Source organism: Bolinopsis microptera, chromosome 2 (genome assembly GCF_026151205.1).
Source record: "Bolinopsis microptera isolate Bmic1 chromosome 2, MBARI_Bmic_1.0, whole genome shotgun sequence".
NCBI classification, from domain to species: domain Eukaryota; kingdom Metazoa; phylum Ctenophora; class Tentaculata; order Lobata; family Bolinopsidae; genus Bolinopsis; species Bolinopsis microptera.
In genome coordinates, this window is record NC_087073.1 from 8,741,829 (window position 1) to 8,765,764 (window position 23,936).

Below are 23,936 nucleotides of genomic sequence, written 5' to 3' on the forward strand. Positions count from 1 at the left end.
AACATCAACATCATCAAAAATCTCAACACTACATTCAGTATTAGTAACAACAGACAAAATTACAGAACTGCAGTGCACCTCATCACGGGACATTGTGGCCTCAACAAATACCTACACACCATTCGCAAATCAGACACAAGTGCAAGTGCTTGTCCTAAATGCGGCGACGAAGAGGAGACTGTCTTACACTTTCTCGGACAGTGCCCGGCTATTGCTCAAATAAGAGGTGAATATTTTCGGGACTACTACCTCTCTGTCAATGACATATTCGACAACCAACACATCTCCACCATCGTCAACTTTGCAAACCACATTAAACGCTTAATGGTGCCAGAGGAGTTGGACCAGACCGGTGTAACAATAACATAGCGACTACTCAAACGCCGTCTTATGTCTTAGTTCGCGTCTCTCTTCCACACTCAACCACCATTTAAGCGTTCATCTATGACACACCCCACAACACTTACCAATACCATCATCCTTGATTACACATCATCATTCCACCGGCATCCTCCCACAGGACTGCCATACCCCAGAGGTAGGCAAAGCATCCATATGCTATCATGTATCAGTATCCTCTCGTAGGCCAACCAGGCCCAGCCTCTCTTAAAAAAATTGTTTTTAAAAAAAGCTTCCTGAGCTGAACTTGAGAGAAGCGAGCAATAGACTAGCAAGCTAGGTAAAACTAAAAGCAAGTTGAAGTACAAAGTAGTTATACTTATACACTTATAGTGTATTTAGGAGGTGCATGCGATTAAATTAAACTTTCTCGGATTGCCAAAATGTTTGTACCACTACCATCGTTTTCTAGACGATGGTAGTACTAGTAGTCTTTTCTGTGAGCTTTTTTGTCTCACGTTGTACTTCAACTTGTAGACCCGCCGCGCACGAATGCACGGCTGTATTATATGGTATGTATTATATGGTGTATCGTGACTTTTGCCCCGATACTACTACTAGTGAAACTGAAACGACAATGGAAGTCACAACGTGCAATATTAATACAAGTGTATTGCGCTTTTACTAATTCGCTCGACTTAAAATTATCACGTGACTTTGGTTTTCATGGTTTTGCGGCCAAACGGAACGGTTTTAGTTTTACACAAACCCTAAATCTAATCGGCTAATCCTGCAACCCTAACCCCCAAGCTATCCATTATATATAATCCATTATATATAATCCATTATATATTAACCCTAACCACAACTTGACACACGAAGCGCGCGGCGGCCTTTATCTCCGGTCAGCCGACGGGGGCGACCTAACCGGAGTGCACGCTTCGCGTGCACGAGAGGTGTACAATTACAACGTGTAGCAAACCACAACCCTAGGCCTAACCCTAACCAGAGCACTAGACAACATAATTCGTGTTTAACTAGCCTGTCACGTGACCAAAACAATTTTTGCCCATAACTCTCCATGGAAGCATTTTTACCCCACGTCATGGGGGTGATTCGGAATCAGCGTCCAAAAATACATTAATTTAGCTTAATTACCCTCAGGTAAAGGCCTTTTCACAAGATTTTTTTTAATTTGGGCGAGCGAATTAGTGGGAGCGCTAAAAGTGGCCCTACAAATTCATATGTCGCATGATTAAATGTACAGCAATTTATATTGTATTGTGCGATATAAAAGGGACCTTCACATATTATGTACCCACTAATTGGCCATTTTTAGACCCCATTAACATATAACATTATAACTGTAATGAAAAAAATGATATAAAACGTAATCGTTTCGGAGACCCCTCCCTTTTCTTCAGTGACGAAAGAAATATGTGAATGGCCCCTATACCATATACCAACATTCACTGTGAGAGGTAAACATTAATAATAAAACTGTGTTGAATTGGTAACATTTTATAATGAGATACAGCATTGTCGGGTAAAAATTTTAAAAACGGAAACAACCCCAACACTACTAGAGTATTCCTGAAGTTAACAGAACAGTATAAAAGTAAAACAGCGAGATCGTATATTCAACTAGTTACAGCGAGACTTGCTCAGATAACGACTGAAGCAGGCACACAACGTCTGAAAACGTAGGGTTCTTTTCAAAATTCAAATTCGATAAAGAGGATTAATTTATTAGGAAACCCTCCAATTAGGATTCGACTCACTTAGAGATGGACTTTGGATATTATCCACAATGTTAATTAATGAATAAAGAAAATGTGGTTGTTACGCCCGTTACATAAAAACATTTCGATTTTAGAGTTACCATGATTGAATGAAAGGACGTGCTGAGAATATCGATTAATAACAATTATAAAATAATCAAATGTTCATAATTTATTCAAGTTATCCATCAATTCATGCGGTCAAGAATTTGAAGGTAGTCAGTCAGCAAAAGATATTGCAATCAATTCCTAAAAGCTTTTTTAAGAGTGAAAAATATTAAGATTGTATAGGGCTAATGTGTGCCTATCGGTTGAAGCTGAGATAGTAGAACAAGAAGAAGCGGTAAAAGGAACATGATTGGTAAGCATTCAAGTTTGGGCTCTTTGGCTTATTCCAAAACAAATTGACTTCTGTCAACTTTGCATATTACGGATCATGGCCCCATTTATCTCTACAGTTCTTAATTAACAGATATATATTTTAATTTGTAATAATTTCCTAACTTTCTACTATTCGTTAACTACCGATGAACACACATACAGGTAATACACATATCAACATACGTCAAAGCAAGATAGTGTTTCTTAAAAACATGTCTTAATTGATTGCCCTTAATAACCGAAAATAATTACAATCAAACTGAGATTTATACAAAACTTGAAATAAATTAATTAAGAATTATAATATCTGAAATATCCTCTATTCCTGCACATTTTATTATTGCTATCGAGCCACGATAGATTAAATCGTCTGACACGACCATTTAGCCAACATCTTTTAAACTTGAAACAATATTTTACAGTCCGATTTGAGGTCCCTGAAATAGTGGTGCCAACATACGGCGGTATCTAGATACTATCTAGATACCGCCCAACATACACCCGCGTGCTACTTGTACCTCCAAACAACAGCACCAACATTCACCGCTGTAACCACCACAACAAACCCGACTAACAGGTGTAACCGGTTCACGTTCCACTGGCGAGCCTGCTCCGTGTACTGTTTCACTTCGTCCAGGAAACCGTTCTGGGAATATGTCAAGTTATTTCATGACAAAACGGTGACGTTAGTAAAATATAATATTATAATTTGTTTGACGAGAATGATACAGGGAGAAAAGTAATGCTTTGTGTAACCGTGCAGCCGAGAAAATATCAGCAGTAATCTAAAATCTGAATTCCGGGCTTATAATTCGTATTCAGAATAGTTTAGAGATCAAACCGAAAGAATGCCAGCAGTAGTCTGATCTCTGAATTGTGGTCTTTATGATTTTATATGAAAAAATCTAGAGATCATAACGAATAATGATCCCATGCCATGCTAACAGGACACTGTGAACGTCAGTAGTTTCTACTGATTTCTATCATTTAAATTTCGGCCATTAACAGGAAACTTACATTAATTTCTTTTGCAACTTTGAACCCTGCCTAACCAAGTTATAGCACGATTTGAAAACTCATTCTGAAATTGCGGTCTCGATCTAGGCCTCAGAATATTCAGGCATATTAGCCACTAATCCCGCACAGTACAGTAATAAACATAATTTTAAAGCAGTTATGTTGTTAGTAATACAACCAGCGTGAATAGCAGATTCAGACCATATTCCAACCATCTCGTAGCTTATAAAAGCGGGGAGTCATAGATATCAACCGAATTAACTAACACACAGTGCAGTAAAAATATCTATTTTACTCCGTTCCGGTAAGGCTCACCGAGGCTTATAAAATGCTGATACCTGTTCAGTTAGCAGATAAATGCTCACAGGAGAGGATCAGGAGATAAACTCAAATAATTAGCAAGCAGAGAAAATTGTTGGTAAGACTTACCCATCCTCCAATAGATTTAATCCAGGCGACCACGTAATCTTTAATGTACTTAATGATACTGGACATTATCTGTCGACATATGTCTTCTGCGTTTTCAATTCCGTTGTTGACGAGATGGCTTATGTACCTGAAAGATTAAGTTCAATATGGGGTAGTTAGCATATTACGTAATCACTGAGGGAGAGGGAGGGGTTTCTAAATGACTCCGCTAGTGTAATTTTATACACTAGTGTAAAATCGATTACGGAGGGAGAGGCCAATTTTTTAAATTCGCCGAAAAGCGATTACGTAATATATGAACCGTGACCGACCCCTATATCGGATAGATTGAGCACTGTCTCGTATTAAGAAAACGATAATTTCGTTCACTGCCTTAAATTTTCCTCGATTTTCTACTTTAGTAGAAGAGTTGTCTGAAGGGGAGTTCAGCTAATCAGCTAATCACATGAGCATGTTCGGATGTGAATTTGCAATTTAGAGGATCTAATTAGAGATGTTTGATGTGCGTTTCAATTTCATTGTCTTCGAATTATCGCTCGATACAATAATTTCACTGGCAAAGCGTCCTGATTCGATCTAACTAGAAGTTGGTAAAGTATACTGGTATGGCTGGCTGAGTATGTGAGCTGAGTGTATAAAATCTGATCGAATCACACAATCCGAAGCCATAATAAAATAAACGTACGTGAAATCGCAATAATCGCGTTGCGCGCCACGTTTTCGACTTGGCAAACTGTGCCAAAACGAAGGCCAAACAGTCAAATTTTAGTACAAACGATTATCGATGCTGTACTTGTCCAGGCATGCTACGAGACAAGCGTCACGATATCTCAATGACACAGACTTGTCGCTCTTACCATGGACCATGTATGCTCACTGATCAAGTCAGAGAGCTCGGGGCTCAGTGCTCTAACAAACGAGCTTGTAATGGAGTGGATGATGTCAGGGCTATATTGGTGGAGGTCTGCTAATTACGTGGCGTCTTTTAGACAAGTTCCAGTTACACGTGTGTACCTGGACGTTGTATTTAAACAAGGTGTATGATCTAAGTATATGTTGCATCCAGTGAACAGGGAGGAGCTGGTAAACTACTCAAATACGCAGACAAGAAGGGTGTCTGTGAGTTGCACTGCGATGTTTTAACACCCAATATCAGCTTGCGGGAGAACCGGTAGTAGTACTTCCCGTGCTCGTCACTCTGGCCTTGTTGTGGTGTTGCCTGGGTATTTAACACGACCTGACACGGGGTTTACTTTTGTTTTGAAACATGAGACAACTCGTGATAATGATGTTTGATGTCGAGTTCACAATCATATGATCAAACATAGATGCGTGCCAAAAACTCAGACTATGGTATGAATTGTTTTACCAAGGAACATTTTAAAGTACAGTTTTGGAGTTTACGTTTGGCCAAAACAATGTTTTAACACTTGACAGAACAGCTAGTTGTAAACAAGTTGGTAAAAGTTAACACGAGATATCAGCCAGAATGCATTCGAATGGCCTTGTTACTCGCACTAGAGTTTGCAATTACTCCTGAAAAATGTGATCACCATTCCTGTAGCTGTGCCAAAAATGTGTATGTATACAGTATAAGGGGTTCACACTTCACATATAACGTAATCAGCCGAAGGGGGAGGGGGGTTTTCAAATGATTACGCTAGTGTAATTTTGACACAATAGCTAACTGATTACGGAGGGGGGAGGGGGGGTTAAAAATTGTCCAAAAAGTGATTACGTAATAATATGTGAACGACCCCTAACAGTATAAAGAGTAATTATCTTGTAGGACCTATTTGCATATATATCTAGTATACGTTATTCTTCATAGTGGAGAGCGAGATTGTAATTGATGTAAAGTGTAGGCACAGTACTATAGTAGACCAGTAGATGTAACATATATGTAAAGTATATTTAAATTAGATGTTAAGTAGATGTAAAGTAGATTTAAAGTGTAGGGGCATGTAACTGAACAATTCCTTGCTCATACCAACACCTGACCTATAATTATCATCCATCAAATAACCACCCCATTTTTGCTCCCCCTATTGAATATATTAATTGAATATATTAATATTTAATATTTAATTGAATATATTAATTAACCTGAATCCAAATATGAGGAGAGACATAACGTGGCCAGCAGTAATGCCGTGTTGGAATACTCCCTGAATTATTCTGCGGAGATTGTCCATTCTACTAGCTGGCCTTCTTTCCAGGATCTCAATGTGATTATCTGAGGGAAATGTTTATCAAGTTCTTTTTACTGGTCCTTGTCAGTTTTATTATTTTGGTAAGCTGAACGTCATTTGTTATTTAAAAGTTTTTCAAATATATGTGAGGTAATCCAAAATCACAAAAACACCGGAAGATAGATAAAACGCTAAAATGTCCACCAAAAACAGATAAGACAATACAAAATGAGACACGTGACATATATAAAGTCACGTGACAGATATAAAGTCACGTGACAGATATAAAGTCACGTGACAGATATAAAGCCACGTGACAGCTATAAAGTCACGTGACATTACCGACCTGTTTCCTCTTGGTAGAAGTGCTGGTCCAGTTGTCGGGATATTTCAGCCAGCTGTCGGCCCACATCCGAGTTTGGGGGACTGCTACTGTCTTGTAGTTGCTGGTTTGGTGAGCGGGCCGTTAGATCCTGGGGGTCTTACACGATACAGTCTTACTTTATTTATATAAATATATACTGGCTTTAGTTACTGTTACTTATTACCTCTTACCGTCTAGAAAATCTTGTATAATTACGAGTAATAATTAGTAAGAATATTAGTAACGAGTAATAATTAGTAACGATATTTATAGGTATTGCTCTTTCTGAGGTCTTTTATAATGAGTTATGTTCCATTTTTTGTAAAGGTCAAAAAGAATCTATAAGATCTAGCATTGTTATTTTTTAACAACATGAAATCAAGTTTCATGATACACAAACTTAGAGATTATTTGTCTTCATTTCAGATTCGACCTATCCGTTCATACGAGCAAACAAATTAATAAGGGGCACACTCACATTGTCAAAGAATTTCCAAAAATTAGTAAGGGTTTCGACTTTCGATAAACACTACATTTGTGCTCTCCATCGTTAAATAAGAATCAACTTAACTAGCAGTCAGAGATTCGACAAACTAAACCAGGTTAAAATATTACCAGCTAATTACACACATTAACGCAATTATTATATAATTATGTGTGACTGTGAATTAGATTAGATTAACAACAAACCAACATGTATTGTAGCTCACCTGGCCCTGTCCTCTGAAGATCTGATCAACGACTGAGTTCCGCCTGCCCCTCTGCTGCGATCCTCTTATTCGCCTAAATAGAAACATTGTAATACAGGGAGGATATTATAATGGTGATTGGTGATGAGTGTAAAAGTGCAAACGAACAATTCTAATACATATTCGAATACAGTGGACGACAGAAAACTTCCTAAAATTACATTGTAAAGGGTTTATTTATTCCCTTGGCTCGGAACATTGCTGCTTAAAAACTTACAGCACAACCATTATTATCTTAACTATGGTTTGTAAGGTTCAGAATGATGATAACTCACTCTACGCTCATCTCACTACATTGTCACCTGACTAACTTTGATAAACACGTTTTACAAGAGGCTCTGACAAAGGTAAGGTAAGAATGGTTCTGCAGTAATTTTTTAGCAACACTGTTTTGAAACAAAGAAATTTACTTTATAGGATGGTACAAACTGATGAAAACAGTTAAAAATAAATTTGCTGACAGGACAGGACAGGACAGGACAGGACAGGACAGGACCTCCATTAAATTAACCTTTAGCTAGGAATAATTACTCAACGACTGCACTGGAAAGGTTGGTATTGCTTAAAAAAGATAAAACTTAGGTCATCAGTATAAGTACACTGTAATCGTTTTCTAATAACATTTTTTCATACTAGGAAAATTCGATAAACAGATAAATGATGACCTTTGGGGACTTTTATTGCCAAGCTTATCCTAAATGTAGAGTAGGTATTTGGGTCACAAGACCCGTGACCCAAATACCTACAGTACGGGTGCACGCTACATGGCTATCATAAAAATATCTCTTACACCGTCTCACCAGCATTTTTAAACCTGCCACCTGCCGTTAGACAGATACCTTCAAATGTTGGCGAGTATTCAGGTATTCAACAAACTATATTTGTTTACTACCTGAATACTATATTATTATAAATTTTCAGATTGGAAACTTACTCTTGTTCGATCATGAAGGTCCTGATGATGTTGTCCACTCCCCCGTCATCACCGGTACTACTCGATTGTTCAGTTTCCGTCATCACAGGCGGCGATGCCATATTTAGTTCTAATGTGGACGGTGAACATTTAGTTCAACATTAATTTACAATTAGTATGAAATATCTTTAATTTTTACAAAGGTTACCCCTAGTAAGGAATGCTATCTTATTCTAGCCCATATGTTACAATATCATAGTCAATTATATCAATTATGTACTAGTAAAATTACGTATTTTCAACATCTAAGGAGTTTCAATTTTAAACATTAAATGGCAGGTCGCCAATATTTCAACATTGCCCGGAATCCGGATAGGGCAGGTATCCAATAAAAACTTGTATGCCTAAGTTTAACTGTTAATTAAGATATATCATTAGAACAGCACATTTGATCATGTGGCATGCAAAAAATCCAACTTCCTGTAGTCACATATTATTAAAAAATAACATAAACTTAAAGATTAAAATGTTTTTAAAAAGTTTTAGAACTCGAAATTACACAGAACTTGGCCAAGTTATAAACCAAAAGATGCTAACAAAATTAACATACCAGTGTTAAAGTATCCTTCGCATTATCACAAGGCAAACTTATAGATTCGTTGCTGGCGATTAGATGATCAATAAATTCGATATAAAAACTGAACTAAAATGAGCATTTACCCAATTTAGTTCAAAAGTCTATTGAAATATTTCCCTTGCTGCTTGCGACCCCTTTTGAAATCTTTACGGCCTTCCAATCTGAACTCTAGTGCGAAAATATGGATCACCTCATCAATATCTGTATTCAAATCAATTATTACAATTATCTAACGTCAGTAATAATGCTAAACAATACAATTTAATAAACAATTAGCGGGAAGTTGAGTACCAAGGAGCAGGAGAAATATAAAACTTTTCTGAATACTCATTCAACACAGTCATGCAATGTTAAATCCTCCAAGGAGGGACAACAGTGAATAACATGTCAGATACCAACATGATACTTATTAAATTTAAATTATACAAGTTAAAATAACTTAATTATTGAAGGGCATAGTTTTAGGACGGGAATGCAACCAGTCCCATTTGCATGGTAATATGAGCTTCAAGAGTCTGAATGTTGTCTACAGGCAAGTCGTACCTACTAACGAATAGTTGACAGGCTTTCTTGATGCATTCGCTCTGAAATTATAATGCGTGCGTGTTACTTTTGGCCCCAAAGGTTTTGCTCTATTACGGGTAAACCTAGGATGCTGCAGATTCAACTCTGTACATTCAGACCGTCTGTGCGTGGTGAAGAGCCACATCCTGCTCGAGGTGGGGCTGCATGCAACTTCAGTGATGGAGTTGTAACTGAACACAGCGGATCTAGGGGTGCACCCCCGAAAAAAAGCCGGGCATCCTCAGAACAAGCTCGTGATGATGGTGATTTGGGTTAATGAAGATGTAACAGATTCCGGAACTATGGGAGCACCATCTGTCATCTTTCCGTTTTATTTACTGTATGTGGGAACATCTACTGATGAAGTAGCTATCAAGAGAGCCATTCCAGTGGCGCAGGTGGCTCACGTGTCACATAGCCAACAGAAAAGAAACATGATGAATAGTTCTTACAGCACTAGGGTATCAGCCCCTACTTTTGTTTCTGGACGTGAAGGTGGTAATGATTTCACCAACTTAAATCCGAATGGAAGGTTGGTGAATGATGAGCCTAATCAACCTGAAACACCCAACATAAACGAAAACAACAAAAAAAGTTTATTTTCATGTACCGACATTACCTGGGTAGGCACTCTTAACACTAGAACGATAAGAACTGCTCAGAGGAAACTGGAGATGGTACATCTTTTCGAGAAGAGTGGAGCAGAGATTGTAGGTATCCAAGAGCACAGGATAGTCCATGAAGAGCCTGTCAAAGTAGAGAGAGTTGGCAAGAGCAGCTATCTAATTACTTCATCAGCTACTAGGAATCGGGCCCAGGCAGCAGTGGGCGGAGTGGGATTCATCCTAACTAGCAAGGCATTTGACGCAACTACGGAGATAGCACCAGTAACGGAGAGAATCCTTAAGATATCTCTAAATGGTAATCCTAAACCAACCTTCGTCTGTGTCTACGGACCTACGGAGGCAGATAGTGTAGAAGCAGCAGAGAAGTTTCATACCGATCTAAGGTGTGCAGTCTCACAGATCCCTGCTCACAACTTCTTGGAGGTGATCGGGGATTTTAACGCTCACCTATCAAAGAGGGACGAGAATGACTTTGGTTGGTATTTCCATGAGAGAACCAACAGAAATGGGGAGCTGCTTCGGGATACTGCCCTGGAATGTAATCTGGAGATTACAAACACCAGGTTCAGAAAGAAGCGGGGTAAGATGTGGACTCACCTATCGGATGGAACCCTGAATAAGTCTCAGTTAGACTTTATTCTAGTGAGGAAGAAGTGGAGGAACAGTGTCAAAAATACTGAAGTCTACAGCTTCTTTAGTACACTGGGTACTGATCATAGACTTGTTTTGTCTAAGATCAAGCTATCTCTTCGACGAGCAAAAAAGCAACCCAAGAAAACCTGGTATAATTGGGGAGCACTTAAATCGGATGAAGACCTACAGAAGAGATATGCAGTAGAAGTCAAGAATCGGTACTCTGCTTTATGCGAGCAAACCGATGAAAGTGAGGTTACGGAACTGTATGGGCATTTTGTTGATGCGATTGCTGATACCAACAAAGCCATACTGCCTAAGAGAGAAAAGAAGAGACGTGACGATTTCGCGGGTGATCAGCGAGTTCAAAGCGTGCGTACAGCCTTGCAGCAAGCAGAGACTGTCTATCACCGGGATCCTAGTGAAGACAGTCGACTGTCTGTTAAGCTACTAAAAACTGAACTGGATCAGGTGTACCAGGACATCTTTGAAGAAGATCTAGTTGCCAAGGTTAGAAGGGTCGAAATGGCTGCAGACAGATGCAAAAACAAAGAAAGTTGGAATGTCATAAATGAGATAACTGGCAGGAAGGCCAAGGGGGCAACTCAAATAAGGGGCAACGGAGCCGAAGAAAGGAAGAAAAATTGGCTTGGGCATTTCACGAATCTGTTAGGGAGTATACCGGATGTGGAAAACGAGCATCCTAGGATCGAGACTCAGTTTGAAGGACTCAACATCAGTACAGAACCTTTTACTGTGGATGAGCTTAAAGCTGCTAAACACAGGATAAAAGAAGGTAAAGCACCAGGTGATGACGGCATACCACCTGAAGTCCTCAAAAGATGCGACCTGGATGAAATCGTGCTGTCCTTCTGCAACAAAGCCCTGACAGATGGTATTGCGCCAGATCAGTGGAGGATAAGTAACATCATCCCGGTTCCCAAAAAGGGAGACTTGACCAACCCTGGAAACTGGAGGGGGATATCTTTGACTTCTCTCGTAGCTAAGACTCTCAATAGAATGGTGCTTAATAGGATCCAGCCGGCTATAGAGGGGGTACTTAGGGACACTCAGAATGGTTTTCGGGAAGGACGGTCCACTACTAGTCACATCTTGGCACTCAGAAGGATTCTAGAGGGGGCTAGACAGAGAAATTTACCGGTAGCTATGGTGTTTGTTGATTTTAAGAAGGCCTTTGATTCACTTCACCGGGGAATTTTGATGCAAATACTAAAGGCCTATGGAATACCGGACAGTATTGTAGATATCATTAATCTTCTCTATGTCAACACGAAGGGCAAAGTTATAACACCAGATGGGGATACCGAGCTATTTGATATCCTGGCAGGAGTTCTTCAAGGGGATACATTAGCACCATACTTGTTCATTATAGCCCTTGACTATTGCATGAGACAAGCCTTAAGCAAGCATCCTGAAATAGGATTTACCATTAAGCCTTATCGGAGTAGGAGAGTCAAGGCGGAGAAGATAACAGACACTGGTTTTGCAGATGACATTGCTCTGATAGCAGATACTGTAAAGGAGGCAGAGATGCTGATGCTAGAGGTAGAAAGAGTTGCTGCTACAGTGGGACTTAAAATGAATGAAGGGAAAACCAAATTCATTTCTCAGAACATCGAGAACCCTGATACCATCAAGTCCCTGGGTAACAACACAATAGAGCACGTGGAAGACTTTACCTATCTTGGTTCTAGAATCAGAGACAGTGAGAGTGATATCAGGGTTAGGAAAGGAAGAGCATGGGGAGCATGCCACACTCTCAAAAAACTTTGGAAATCTAACCTTAGAAAGTCTATCAAGACCAGAGTGTTCACAGCACTAGTCGAGTCGGTGCTTCTATACGGTTCTGAGACTTGGACTATGACGAAAAGGCTGGAGAAGATGGTTGATGGTTGCTATACACGAATGTTAAGAATGGCCCTTAACATCAATCAATATCGAGACCATGTCAGCAACCACAGTCTGTACGGTGATCTTCCTAAAGTCAGCTCCAAGATAACCCAACGAAGGCTCAGACTTGCAGGTCATGCTCATCGACATCCGGAGCTGACACTGAACAAACTGATCCTCTGGAAGCCGAGTCATGGGCATACTAACAGGGGGCGACCTTACCTAACACTACTAGATAACCTAAAAGCAGATACTGGGCTGAAATCAGTAGATGAGATAGCTAGACTGATGGAGGACAGAAAGCTGTGGAGAACTGTTGTCAATGGATCTCGGGAATACTACCCGCCTTAAGTCAAGTAAGTCAAGCGTGTTACTCACAGATTATTCATTTGTGAGCAGTAAATAAATATCTTACATACTTTTGGGCGGTTTTATATATTTTCAGAGAAAAAACAGTATAAAGCATTACACGTTGCTCTGTTTGTGAACAGAGCATTGCTTGCACCCGTCTAAGGAACATATGGATTATGGGACGGACTTGTAAATATCCAGGAAAGAGGGCAGGGGCCGAAGTTTTAGGAGAAAAAGTTTTACCTGCAGTAGGGTTGTTGGATAATGGATATTCATACCAAGACACTGCCGCAAATTTGAATTATGGAATTAAGATAATTGAAATATTGTTGGATTCAATTAATTATCATCATTTAATCGAATAAGTTGATTGGTCGTGCAATGTGGTCATTTACAAATTGTTTCCAAAATTTATATAAAATTCGTTTCTTTTGATCCATTTTGCCATGATTATTGATTATCAATCATAATATTGATTAGCTATTATCTATGATAAATATCTAAGTGAATATTGAATCAGCAATGTACAAATTCAAAATGACAAGAGTCGCAACAATTACTATGAGTATATAAGTTTATTATTCGAGAATTTATTATAATGAGGAATTATGGGGATTCAGAGAAATCCAAGAGGGAGGGGGCTGGATTAAGGTGAATGTGCAGAATGATAAATAAGGGAAATCTCACACCAGGTATGGTGCGAATTCAATGAATAGTTTACCAAGTACAGACAATATTGCTAAAACACATTTTTACACTTGCATGGATGTACTTTAAACATTTTATACAATACTCACTTCTCTAATTTTAATTGGAGCATATTTGTTGGGCCCGTACTCTACCTCCATCTTGAACACTGTTTTACCCAAGTAGCGAGGGGGGGTAATCTGAACCTTATTATAATAATATTAATTAGACATTAACGAATATGAGCTATACTAAAATTGAATTCAAGTAAGGAGCCAATAAAGGTTTAAAATCGTTGTGTAAATCAATTGCAATCTAAAAGTCCAGGATAGTATGAACATTTAAATATTATATTATTTACAATTTACAATCCAATGAGGATTTGAAAAACAAAATTCAATATACCTTTCTTTGTGATGGTGGAATGTAATTTTGTTGAGTGGGCACCTTTTCTCGCTTTTTCCGACGTTCTTCTCTCTTTTTTTTCTCCTCAATCCTTAATTTGTCTTCATATTCTTCCACTTTTTTCTCCCGTACAGCCTAAGAAAAGTATTTGTGCAACTGATAGTGATACTGTTTTCTCACTTGTTGTCATACATTACATGGGAGGCAATGATATCTCTTGATAACAACAAAGTAAGTAAGCAATACTATTTTTATGATTTCAGAAAATGTTGGTTAGGTCATACCTTCAGATCTTCAACCTCCAGTTGATAACTTTTTCTGTCAAATTGATTGTTGATTATTTCCTGCATGAATCCATGGGACTGATCAATGCCAATTTTAGTCGTCATCGAGGCTTCTACAGTGCGATATTTATAACTAATTGAAATTAAGTTAAATACTAAACATTATTAATAATAATAATAAAAATGAAAATGTGACATCATCAACATTTCATGAAAAGCAAATTGTTTTAGAGCCTGAAATAAGAGGGGGGGGGGGGGGGGGGGACAACTGCCCCCGTAAATTATATTGAAGCAGGGCAGCATTTTCCCAAATTTAGGATTTTTCAAACAAAAAATATCTGTTTTGTACACTATCCCTTCCAATTGAACGTTTGATCAGCACACAAAATATTTGGGGGTATAAAAAGCTGTAGGCAGTATTCAAGAATTGAAGCCCGGTCCATGCACCACTCCACACACCAGTCTGCGAACTACTTTTGACATAATAGTATGAATGGTACGCAATTAGTTATGACTAGTATTAATTGTAACATGATAAGATGCTGAATGGAACTAACAATTAGAATTGATATGTGCTGCGGTCTTTAAGTCATTCGATTTCTGTGGAGTGTTATCAATTACCATTATCATTAACAACAACAACAACTATTCCAATTACTGACAATTGACATGGGACTGTCTGCTAGACAAAATCCATGGACCCACAGCCTAGGTAGAGACTTCTTAATTCTTTTTAATGTGCTAAAATTAAATTTTTTGTTTCATTGAGAAAAACCTTCTAATGTGCATGATGTGAACCGATCTGGTAAGATGATTTGATAGACTAACAAGCTTGTCACTTGAAATTTGAGTGCGATGATGTGGACCCTGTCAAGGCTGGTCGTAGTCCACGGACTGGGTGGTCTTCTTGGATATTGACATTTTAAAAAGAGTCCTGGGGCATTTAAAAACTTAACAGTGGGAGGGACGTAAGTAAGTCACACCACTGCTTAAAATAAGCATTTCATCAAAAGAAAAACGAAGAAGGGACTCAGACCTCAGTCCACGGGTTATAACACATCTATTCAGGCTTAGTGATTCAGTCTCAACGAGAAATTACCCAATATAGTCAGTAAATTTGTCAATGATATCGAAGTGTTTTGTTGTAAATAATAATAATAATTCTATACAGTTACATAATTGAAACAATTATGGCCCCTTATTGTGGGCAGAGTATGTGCCTTTATTGAATTGTCCTGATATAAACTTATCTGAGTGACTGCATTAAAATAATTTAAGGTGAGTTCTCTTAAAACTTTAAGACAATAGGAATAAATACTAAGACCTAATAAAATCAAAACAAAATGCAGCCATCTAATTTGTTGTTGAGCTTTCTCTTCTCCTACGGTTGACTAAAGGAACCATCTTTTGTTGTAAAACCTATCTGGGTGACTGCATAAAAATTATTTAAGAAAATGGAATCATAATAGAACAGTATATAATATACAATAAATTGTTAAGTCAAGTGATGCAATAGGCAGAGTACAATATACAGAGGTAACAGAAATTGTCCAGGCACTTGGGTCCTTATCCTTGTCACTAGTCCCAATTGGATTCACTTTACACAAAACATGAACGTTTACAATTTAGACGTACACATTGGCACGATATTTATTAGAAAGCAAACAGTATAAAATAATACGTGCGTGCGCGGCTTGAGCCGCGCCGCATAACAATTTATGCGTTTAGGGGCTGGAGTACGCGTGTTTACAGATTAATGAATTGTTGCATTGTAAATATTTAAAGTTGACGATATATTATGATTTAATAGTAAATTTTTCAAAGCTGGCTTTGGACTTAGGTAAAATTATAATTTATTTATTTAAAAGAAAAAACCACGGATAGTTTTAAATTTACATAGTCGTATAACTATAATCAAGTTAATCCTGTTTTCAAGAATGCGCGGCTTTGGCGGCCAGTTATTGACTTTTACATAAAATTGAATTTTATATAGAAATGTGAATGTATTAAAATTTAAAACTTTCAAAACGGAGGCTTATAAATATTATTATATTATGATTGTAAAATAAAGGATAAAATTTTAAATTTGTTTCACTAAATTTGTTTCACTGTCCACTGCTACCAATATTATAGGAAATGTCAACAATCAATTAATATTATATACATATCTAGTCCATCATAGGGGCGGGGTGAGGTTGTAGGAGACTTCTGACAAAGATGTCTCGTATTTTTTGTCCATGGCGAAGGATTTAAGAAAATTACTAGCAAAACAAAAATTATAGAAAAAATTAAAACAATCTTGAAACTTTATTATTAAGGCGATAGAGATAAATAAAATATACCAGTCATAAGAACAGAACATGCCAACTAATAATATAAATAAATAATAATATAAATAAATATAAATATTGCCTGTTGTCGAGTTCATGTAATATGTTTGTCCAGACATATATAATATGTGTTCATTTATCTTTTAAAAAAACTGTTTTTGGCGATTCAAGATTGCAGATTCCAGATTCCATATTGCTATCATGTATGAAAAAGTGCTTATGATGAGTTGTGAAGTGACAAAACCTAGTTCTATTCAGCAGTGGCAAGCAATGTATTTCAATAATAATAAAAATCCGGCAAACAAAATAAATTTTGAAATTGTAAATAAGTTAGTTTTTGTAGGTTTACAACCTACCAGGACGCGCGCCGATTTGGACTCGTCGACGGTCAAATACATGGAACAGATATTTTACGAGTATCACCCGTTAAGTTCGTTTCAGTTTTGAGTTTAAAAATTGTTATTGAATTTTATTATACAAAATTTTTACATAGGGTTATTGTTATACAATTGTTTCATTTAATAACTTCAGTTTGCGTTCCATTTTTATGCGCGCGGCGCTACCAAAATCTCAAAAATCGGAAACTCTTTTATAAACATATTTTGTAGCTAAAATTGTAGCCGATCTTTTTGCTTTGACATTTAACCCAAGCCATGCCATCGCGCGCTTGCAGTATCACGCGCTCGGTAGCAAAGGAAACAAGCGCGTGCGCGTTAACAGTTATGTAATAGGAAAAGGCTCGTGGTTAAATGAATTAGTCTTGCACTAAATTTAAATCAAATTAAGTACATTTAAATTTTGGATGGTCCACTATGCTTGATACACATTTTTACGGAAATCGTCTGTAAAAAGAATTGAAATAAAAATTTTTCTAATTTGTGCAATAAAACATTGCAGCATTTCATTTTGAAAACAATGTATACAATATTGGCTTATAACTATTGTGTAAAACTTGTAAACATAAACCTATAAGGTCAAGCAAATTAGAAAAGCAAAAAATAGAGAAACATGAGGAAATTGAATTTGAGATATTTTAAAAGTATCAATAAGGGAACTTTTTAATTTTATTTTACTATGTGATTGTAAATAAAGTGCAAAGCATAGGACTGAATTTACTTTTTCTAAAATAAAATTGTTCTATAATACAACCATTTGTAGTATAAAGGTTACCCTTCCAAAATTTTGGCAGGGTCCTCAATTTAATTACTTAAATTCTTGTTTCATAAAAAAATAAAAATAAACTTATCACGGTTTTTATGATTTTATACCTGTATCGATACTCCTAAACCCTAAAAGGTCATGGAGTGCTTGTTGGATGGGGTCTAAACTGCTTTTTGTTGTGATGTGAATTTGTTATATATTTTATATATATTAATTATTGCAAAGGGTTTTTATTTTTACCTCAGTTTTTAAAATTTGTACCATTTTTAAAGAATTTGTATATAGGGTCATTGCTATATTATGTGTATATTGTTTGAATAATTATCCTGTATCGATATCATACCTTTCAAAAGCCTAATGAAGTCCCAGCTTACTTATGGTATTCATTGTATGTGCAAGACTTGAACAAGTAACCATCTTTTTGCAAATGATTGAAGACACCATCAGGCTACATCATTTTTATGTGAAATAGATCTCAATTTATTGTTTTGTGCAAGTGTACTGTAATTGAATGTATCATCTGCAAACGTTTAAGATACGTGCCCCTTAGATCCTGGTTGTACTAGATTGTATGATTACAAACCATTTAGTTTGTACAAGAAGATGTTCTTTCATGGCACATTTTAATTAGTTCTTGTATCCTTTTAGGTTCAACCTTCTTAAATATCGGGGGTTATAACATCACCCAATTTGTTGACTTTTATCAAATGGTTGATTTTATTGGATCTATTTATTAAGAAGCAGTGAAACTAGCGGCATGCAATGAATGGGGACTGGCCATGCCCTTGCAACATTAAAATGTATTGACTGTTACATAATATATGACTAATAGTTATACTTACATCAGCTCAATAACAAATGGATGTCGATGAAGAACCTTCCTCTTCTACTGCAGTTGCGAAATCTGACAAAAAACGATTTGATGTGAAGAAATGGAATGCTGTTGCTCTCTGGGCTTGGGACATAGTAGTGGATAATTGTGCTATTTGCCGTAACCACATCATGGATTTGTGCATTGAATGCCAGGCAAATCAAGCAAGTCACACCAGTGATGAATGTACAGTTGCCTGGGGAGTTTGCAACCATGCCTTTCATTTCCATTGTATCTCACGTTGGTTGAAGACACGACAGGTCTGCCCCCTTGATAACAGAGAATGGGAGTTCCAGAAGTATGGCCGTTAATTCATTCTATGTGGATGGCTTCTTTCAAGATCACCAAACTTTTATAGCAAGGTTTAATGCCTATACAGTCAAGTTTTACTTACGTTTAAGATGATTTGGATCATGTTTGTGGTAGTTTGTCAGGATGGAATTGACTGCTTTAATCGTTGTGAAATTACCTCAAATAGATAGCTTTTGCTGAGGAAATGTGTCTTTGAGTTGTAATTCGTATATCATTACATGTATTTATCGACTATTTAAATGGAATATTTTCCATCTAGCATTTACCAATAACTATTATTATGTCCATATGATATACATATATATATATATATTGTTTCATTATTTATAAATTTTCGAATAAATCTTTAATCCTGGTTTTCTGAAAAGACTGGGTTGTTACTTTGCTTTACTGTACAAAAGTGTTTAACTGGATTACCTCTCCAATTAAAGATTAATTTCAAATTTTATAATGTGGCTGGCATCAAGATTGATAATTTGTTTATGTTTGATTTGAAAATTAATGATAACTAGGGAGTAGCTAAGGATCCATTGGATCTATGCGATCTCCTCGTCTCAGCCGAATGATAGGAAAATTAATTGAGGGTTAAAAGTTAATCTGGAAAAAATGCGCATCTTATCTTAATTTTGTTAACAATTTAATCAGCACTAGATTGAAATCATCAAAGAAGGACCACCTATCCTAATCTTACCAATCTAACAAATATTTTCCAACAAAACTAGCATGTAAGCTCCTGCTGACTGTATATGAAAATACAATCTGAGAGTACATCATGGTCTCCCACTAGTCGAACTACCAATCGTGAGCCTACGAGTGTTTATGTGACTGGAACAGAAACATCTCTTGAGCAACGTTCTGTTGCCACCAGTCGCAATGTTCTCTTACAAGAGGTTATATATTTGAATGAATTCTTAATGATTTATTTATTTCTTTGGGTAATTCCTGCTATTTGCAATTTAAATAACTATTTCTTTCTCAAATCAGTTACCGCCTTTAGCTTCCTCAATATACATTACATACATATTATATAGGTTTAGCAACTTGACACACTACTTTCAACAAATAACAATACATTTTAAATTGAATCTTTATCCAGAGTAAGGGTTGTTGCTCATTAGACAGTGTACTGAAATGTTTGTACAATAAAGCAACAATCAGCAACTTCATCACCCTTCTGATCATGGTCACTGGAATTGTCCTTCATCAAATCTACCAAGATGGTTAGCTAAAATCCATTTTTAGCTTTAATCTTAATTAACAATTAAATGTGTAGTACTAATTGATTGATTGAATATTGCGATTCCAACTATGAAACTATTTGCAGATACAGAAATTGACAACAAATGGGTTGACGCATTCAAATTGATCAGAGCTTTTGGTCTCTTCGGATTTGCAGGTTGGTTGTTATAGTAAAAATAATGTTGGCTAGAATAATTAGAGTGATAGTGGTAGAGTCAAATTTCCAAATGATCGGTTGTGCATACCAAATTATAATAAAAGGCTTGGATTGAAAAAAGTGATCAACTCAATCTTACTTCTAGCCCAGTTTCCGTGATTGCAAACTTAATGATTTAAATCCTTATTCGGTAGATCCCTTGATAGTTAAAATCCAATTAATGTAAATTTATTTATTTTAAAATTCCAGATAATTATGTTTCACAGTAATACAAATGTTTTCATTTCTCAGGGGGAATGACAAACTGGTTGGCAATCAGGATGATGTTCGAAAAAATCCCATTCTTAATCGGCAGGTAAAGTTAATTTGAGGTTGGTTAAGTTGAAATAACTTAAATGACCAATACAACCATTTTTAAGCGAAGCTTTTTCCTCAAACTTGTGTTTTTGAATCACATATAAGTAAAGTCCAGTTGGAAACACATAAAATTGATTCCTGTTATTTGTCAGCAGTTTTCTAACTCAGTTTTCTATTAGCGGTATTTTACTGAATAACTTCGTGGAGATACGAGACAACGTGAAAAAGACGACAATGGCAACGTACTTTGACGCGGGACATCTCAGTCACTACGTTACTCAAAAAACTGAGATCATCCTAAATTCTCTTCAACTTGGTACGTTACGTTTTAACACTTAAAACTGCAGTATGCAACTCATAAGATTTTGATTCCGTCCGTTAACAAAACCGTTATACAATTAAAATTTGGTGAAATATCTGACCTAATTGAAACCTGACTTGACTTTCTGCCAGATGAAAGTATTAGAGAAGTTATTCGGTCCCCTGCAGTACAAGCTCTTATCTCCGATAAAATAGAGGAAGTGTTCTCAACACCTGAGGGCTTGGTTCTAGGCTTGGTTGTAAACAAAGAAAAGGTCAAACTGAACATTATGCCCAGTTTCGAGAATGCAGGAAAAGACATCGTCCCACTTGTTTCTCAGCTCATCAGAAACAGCGAGGTGAATTATCGATTCTAATTCTGTAAATTTATTGATCGAGTTTATACAGTAACTGTCAAACATAGTCTATCACAGCATTAATTAAATTTTATGGTAACAGGCATTAGTATCCGCCAGTAATTTTTAAATTGCAGATTATGAAACAGTTAAACCAGGGATTAAATAGAGATAAAATTTGAAAGGTACAGTATCGTCAAAATATAGAATAAAAATACATCTTCCGTTGCTCAACAAGAAAATTAAGAGAAAACCAACAAAATCAAAACCAACTGTCAATATAGAAAGTCGGAAAATAACATATTTAATACTACCCAACATACTTTGCATTTGAAATAGAATTTTCTCTTGGTAACTTTTACGTTTTTGGAGCGGGGACAAGTTTGTGACTATCATTTGACCAGCATGCAAAAGATAAAGCCGACAGTGTTCACCAGACAAGCTGCAACTGCTACTCCAATAGCAGGAATTTCACTTGCTCTAGTGAGAGTAAAGCCACTGAGAACAACGCCAACAACCTGAGACATGCAAAAGAAAAGGTTGAAAACTGCTGTAGATCGCTCAGCCAAACCATCTGTTTTCACTCCCCACTTTTCGAACAAACTGAATTTGCTCATAACTGCTATGTTTAAAACTGCCGCATCTCCAAACCCCAGAAGCACAGAGCCTATTTCAAAGGAAGCCGGGAACACCAGAAAATCTGTCGTTGACCCAAAAGCTAGAACGGCTCCCAAGTAAAATGCTATATTACCTATAAGCATGACAGTATTTGCCCTTATTTTCCTGTCTGCTATAAATCCAAGGGCTGTACTCGAAAGAAATGCAACAACGATCATCAATGAGCTGAGTAAGACAGCTGTACTCAGTGACTTACCATTGAACTCTTTTATTCTTGGTGGAATAGAATACAGGAGGATAATGTAAACACTGTTATTCAGGAAGACGGCGACATCAGGAACAAAGAAAACCAGTTGTTGACTTCTGCTTGGTTTGTCTTTTAAAATGCGTCCATTTCCGTTCGCTTCATGTTCAGTCGTTGTCGAGAATACTCGATTTGTAGCCGCCCCAGTCTCCACCATTCGTTGTATTCTTCCGATGAATGGGAGGAGTAGGATGGGAATGATATCAAAGATAGCGATAAGAAATCCTGTTAGCATCCATCCTCCCGATATGTATAGTTCGGCGCCAACAATTACTGCTATGATAATCCCTACATGCATCGATCCACTTATGAAAACCATCAATGTCTTCTTATCTGCCAAATACAGATCCACGATCTCTCCCTAAAGTAAATATTATGAAATATCAACATTTTTGTTATAAATTTGCAGTCAGACCTGAAATCCTAATTGAGATGGATCCTTCATTTAATCTGCAACTACATACAATATAGGAATTGGTAATCAAACTCGCCTGTACAGTCACAAAGAAGAGTCCAGCACAGAAACCCTGTAAAGCTCTGCTAACTCCAATAACAGTGAATACAAGCGCTCCTCTTGGGTCCAATTTTACCATTACATCTACTGCAGCCATTACGAAGTAGCACAAAATGTTGCCCGTAATGAGGATTAAACATCTTTTTGTAAGTGGAATCTTTCTGAAGCCAGGGAGGATAGTGGAAATGTAGGGGCTGATAGCTTGGGTGATGACCATTACTACTATAGCTATAGTACCTGTCAGGAGAAAGTAACGGTCAAAACATTTTATATTTTTTCACTGAAACTTTTACAGTATGACTTTGTGTTTAGAGGTCGATTACGAAAATGTTTACGATGCTTACCAAACGTTTTATTCAGGCTATTCTCTGTTAGAAAATCTATGTAAAACCCAGCCGTGTAATTTCTTGCTATGAAAACAGTTCCATTTCCAAAACAGGCAAATATGACAATCAAAGCTAGTTGATGATTTGTTATCTTTTTAGCATCTCCTGGGGGATAATTATCTCATTAAATTCAGTTTACAGCTTAAACCTTACTTTTTAAACAGGAAACGAGTTATATCTACCATATGCACAAATAGAAGCTGAAGTAAAGTTGACAAATTGCATTACTTTAAAAGGTTTACCTTTAGCATCTCCTGCACTTATTCTGTCCGAAGGTTTACTGTTATTAGGTTCCAACTCCAGAGCTCCAACTGCAGCGTTGTTTGCTACTACATAATCATTATTGTCTCCATCCATCATTTCCAGTTATCAACGAAAAAGTAGGTACAGACCACTGCTTTTAAAATCGAAATCACAAAGAAATTTTCGCTGATTGAAGATTAAAAGTGGGCAGATGAAGACACAACAATAAAATCAAGATCAGTGTTTCTCAGTGCCGGCAGTAAAATAGTAAAATAGACTCGGATTCCATGTTCGTAAATTAATTATGTCGCGTGAAATGGATACGTAAAGATCCAGACACTGCAATATAAACAGTGTTAAAATTCACTCATCTAGGAAAATGTACGGGGTGCAAAGATCACAGCATACCGCCAAAGTCATCATTCCTGCGAATTTTGCACTTACAATCATATAGTAAAGATTTTTAATCAAATTAATTACTTACTTTGTTACTTTGTAGGGCTTCATAGAATCCTCTATCGGGCC

The 23,936-nt window shown here is 36.9% G+C and overlaps 3 protein-coding genes across 4 annotated transcripts in view; 1 reads left to right on the forward strand and 2 right to left on the reverse strand.

Annotated features, from left to right (window-relative positions):
• Positions 1–1,835: 1,835 nt before the first annotated feature.
• LOC134826424 (apoptosis regulator R1-like) lies at positions 1,836–8,291 on the reverse strand. Its single transcript, XM_063838791.1, has 6 exons — positions 8,187–8,291; positions 7,214–7,286; positions 6,486–6,585; positions 6,054–6,183; positions 3,948–4,074; positions 1,836–3,147 (listed from the first exon to the last, which is right to left on the reverse strand). The coding sequence occupies exons 1-6, from the start codon at positions 8,285–8,287 to the stop codon at positions 3,010–3,012; spliced, it is 669 nt and encodes a 222-aa protein (XP_063694861.1). The 5' UTR covers positions 8,288–8,291; the 3' UTR covers positions 1,836–3,009.
• A 279-nt stretch (positions 8,292–8,570) lies between these two features.
• Positions 8,571–14,392, reverse strand: LOC134811535 (uncharacterized). Its single transcript, XM_063818406.1, has 4 exons — positions 14,264–14,392; positions 13,980–14,114; positions 13,685–13,780; positions 8,571–9,386 (listed from the first exon to the last, which is right to left on the reverse strand). The coding sequence occupies exons 1-4, from the start codon at positions 14,366–14,368 to the stop codon at positions 9,264–9,266; spliced, it is 459 nt and encodes a 152-aa protein (XP_063674476.1). The 5' UTR covers positions 14,369–14,392; the 3' UTR covers positions 8,571–9,263.
• A 5,265-nt stretch (positions 14,393–19,657) lies between these two features.
• LOC134826203 (uncharacterized) overlaps positions 19,658–23,936 on the forward strand; it is a 37,729-nt gene continuing 33,450 nt past the window's right edge. For both annotated transcript variants that reach the window (XM_063838488.1, XM_063838487.1), the window contains exons 1-6: positions 19,658–19,827; positions 20,034–20,157; positions 20,262–20,333; positions 20,625–20,688; positions 20,870–21,006; positions 21,144–21,349. In XM_063838488.1, coding sequence (XP_063694558.1) covers positions 19,684–19,827; positions 20,034–20,157; positions 20,262–20,333; positions 20,625–20,688; positions 20,870–21,006; positions 21,144–21,349 — 747 coding nt within the window. In that variant the 5' untranslated portion in view covers positions 19,658–19,683. The remainder of the gene's footprint in view (positions 19,828–20,033; positions 20,158–20,261; positions 20,334–20,624; positions 20,689–20,869; positions 21,007–21,143; positions 21,350–23,936) is intronic.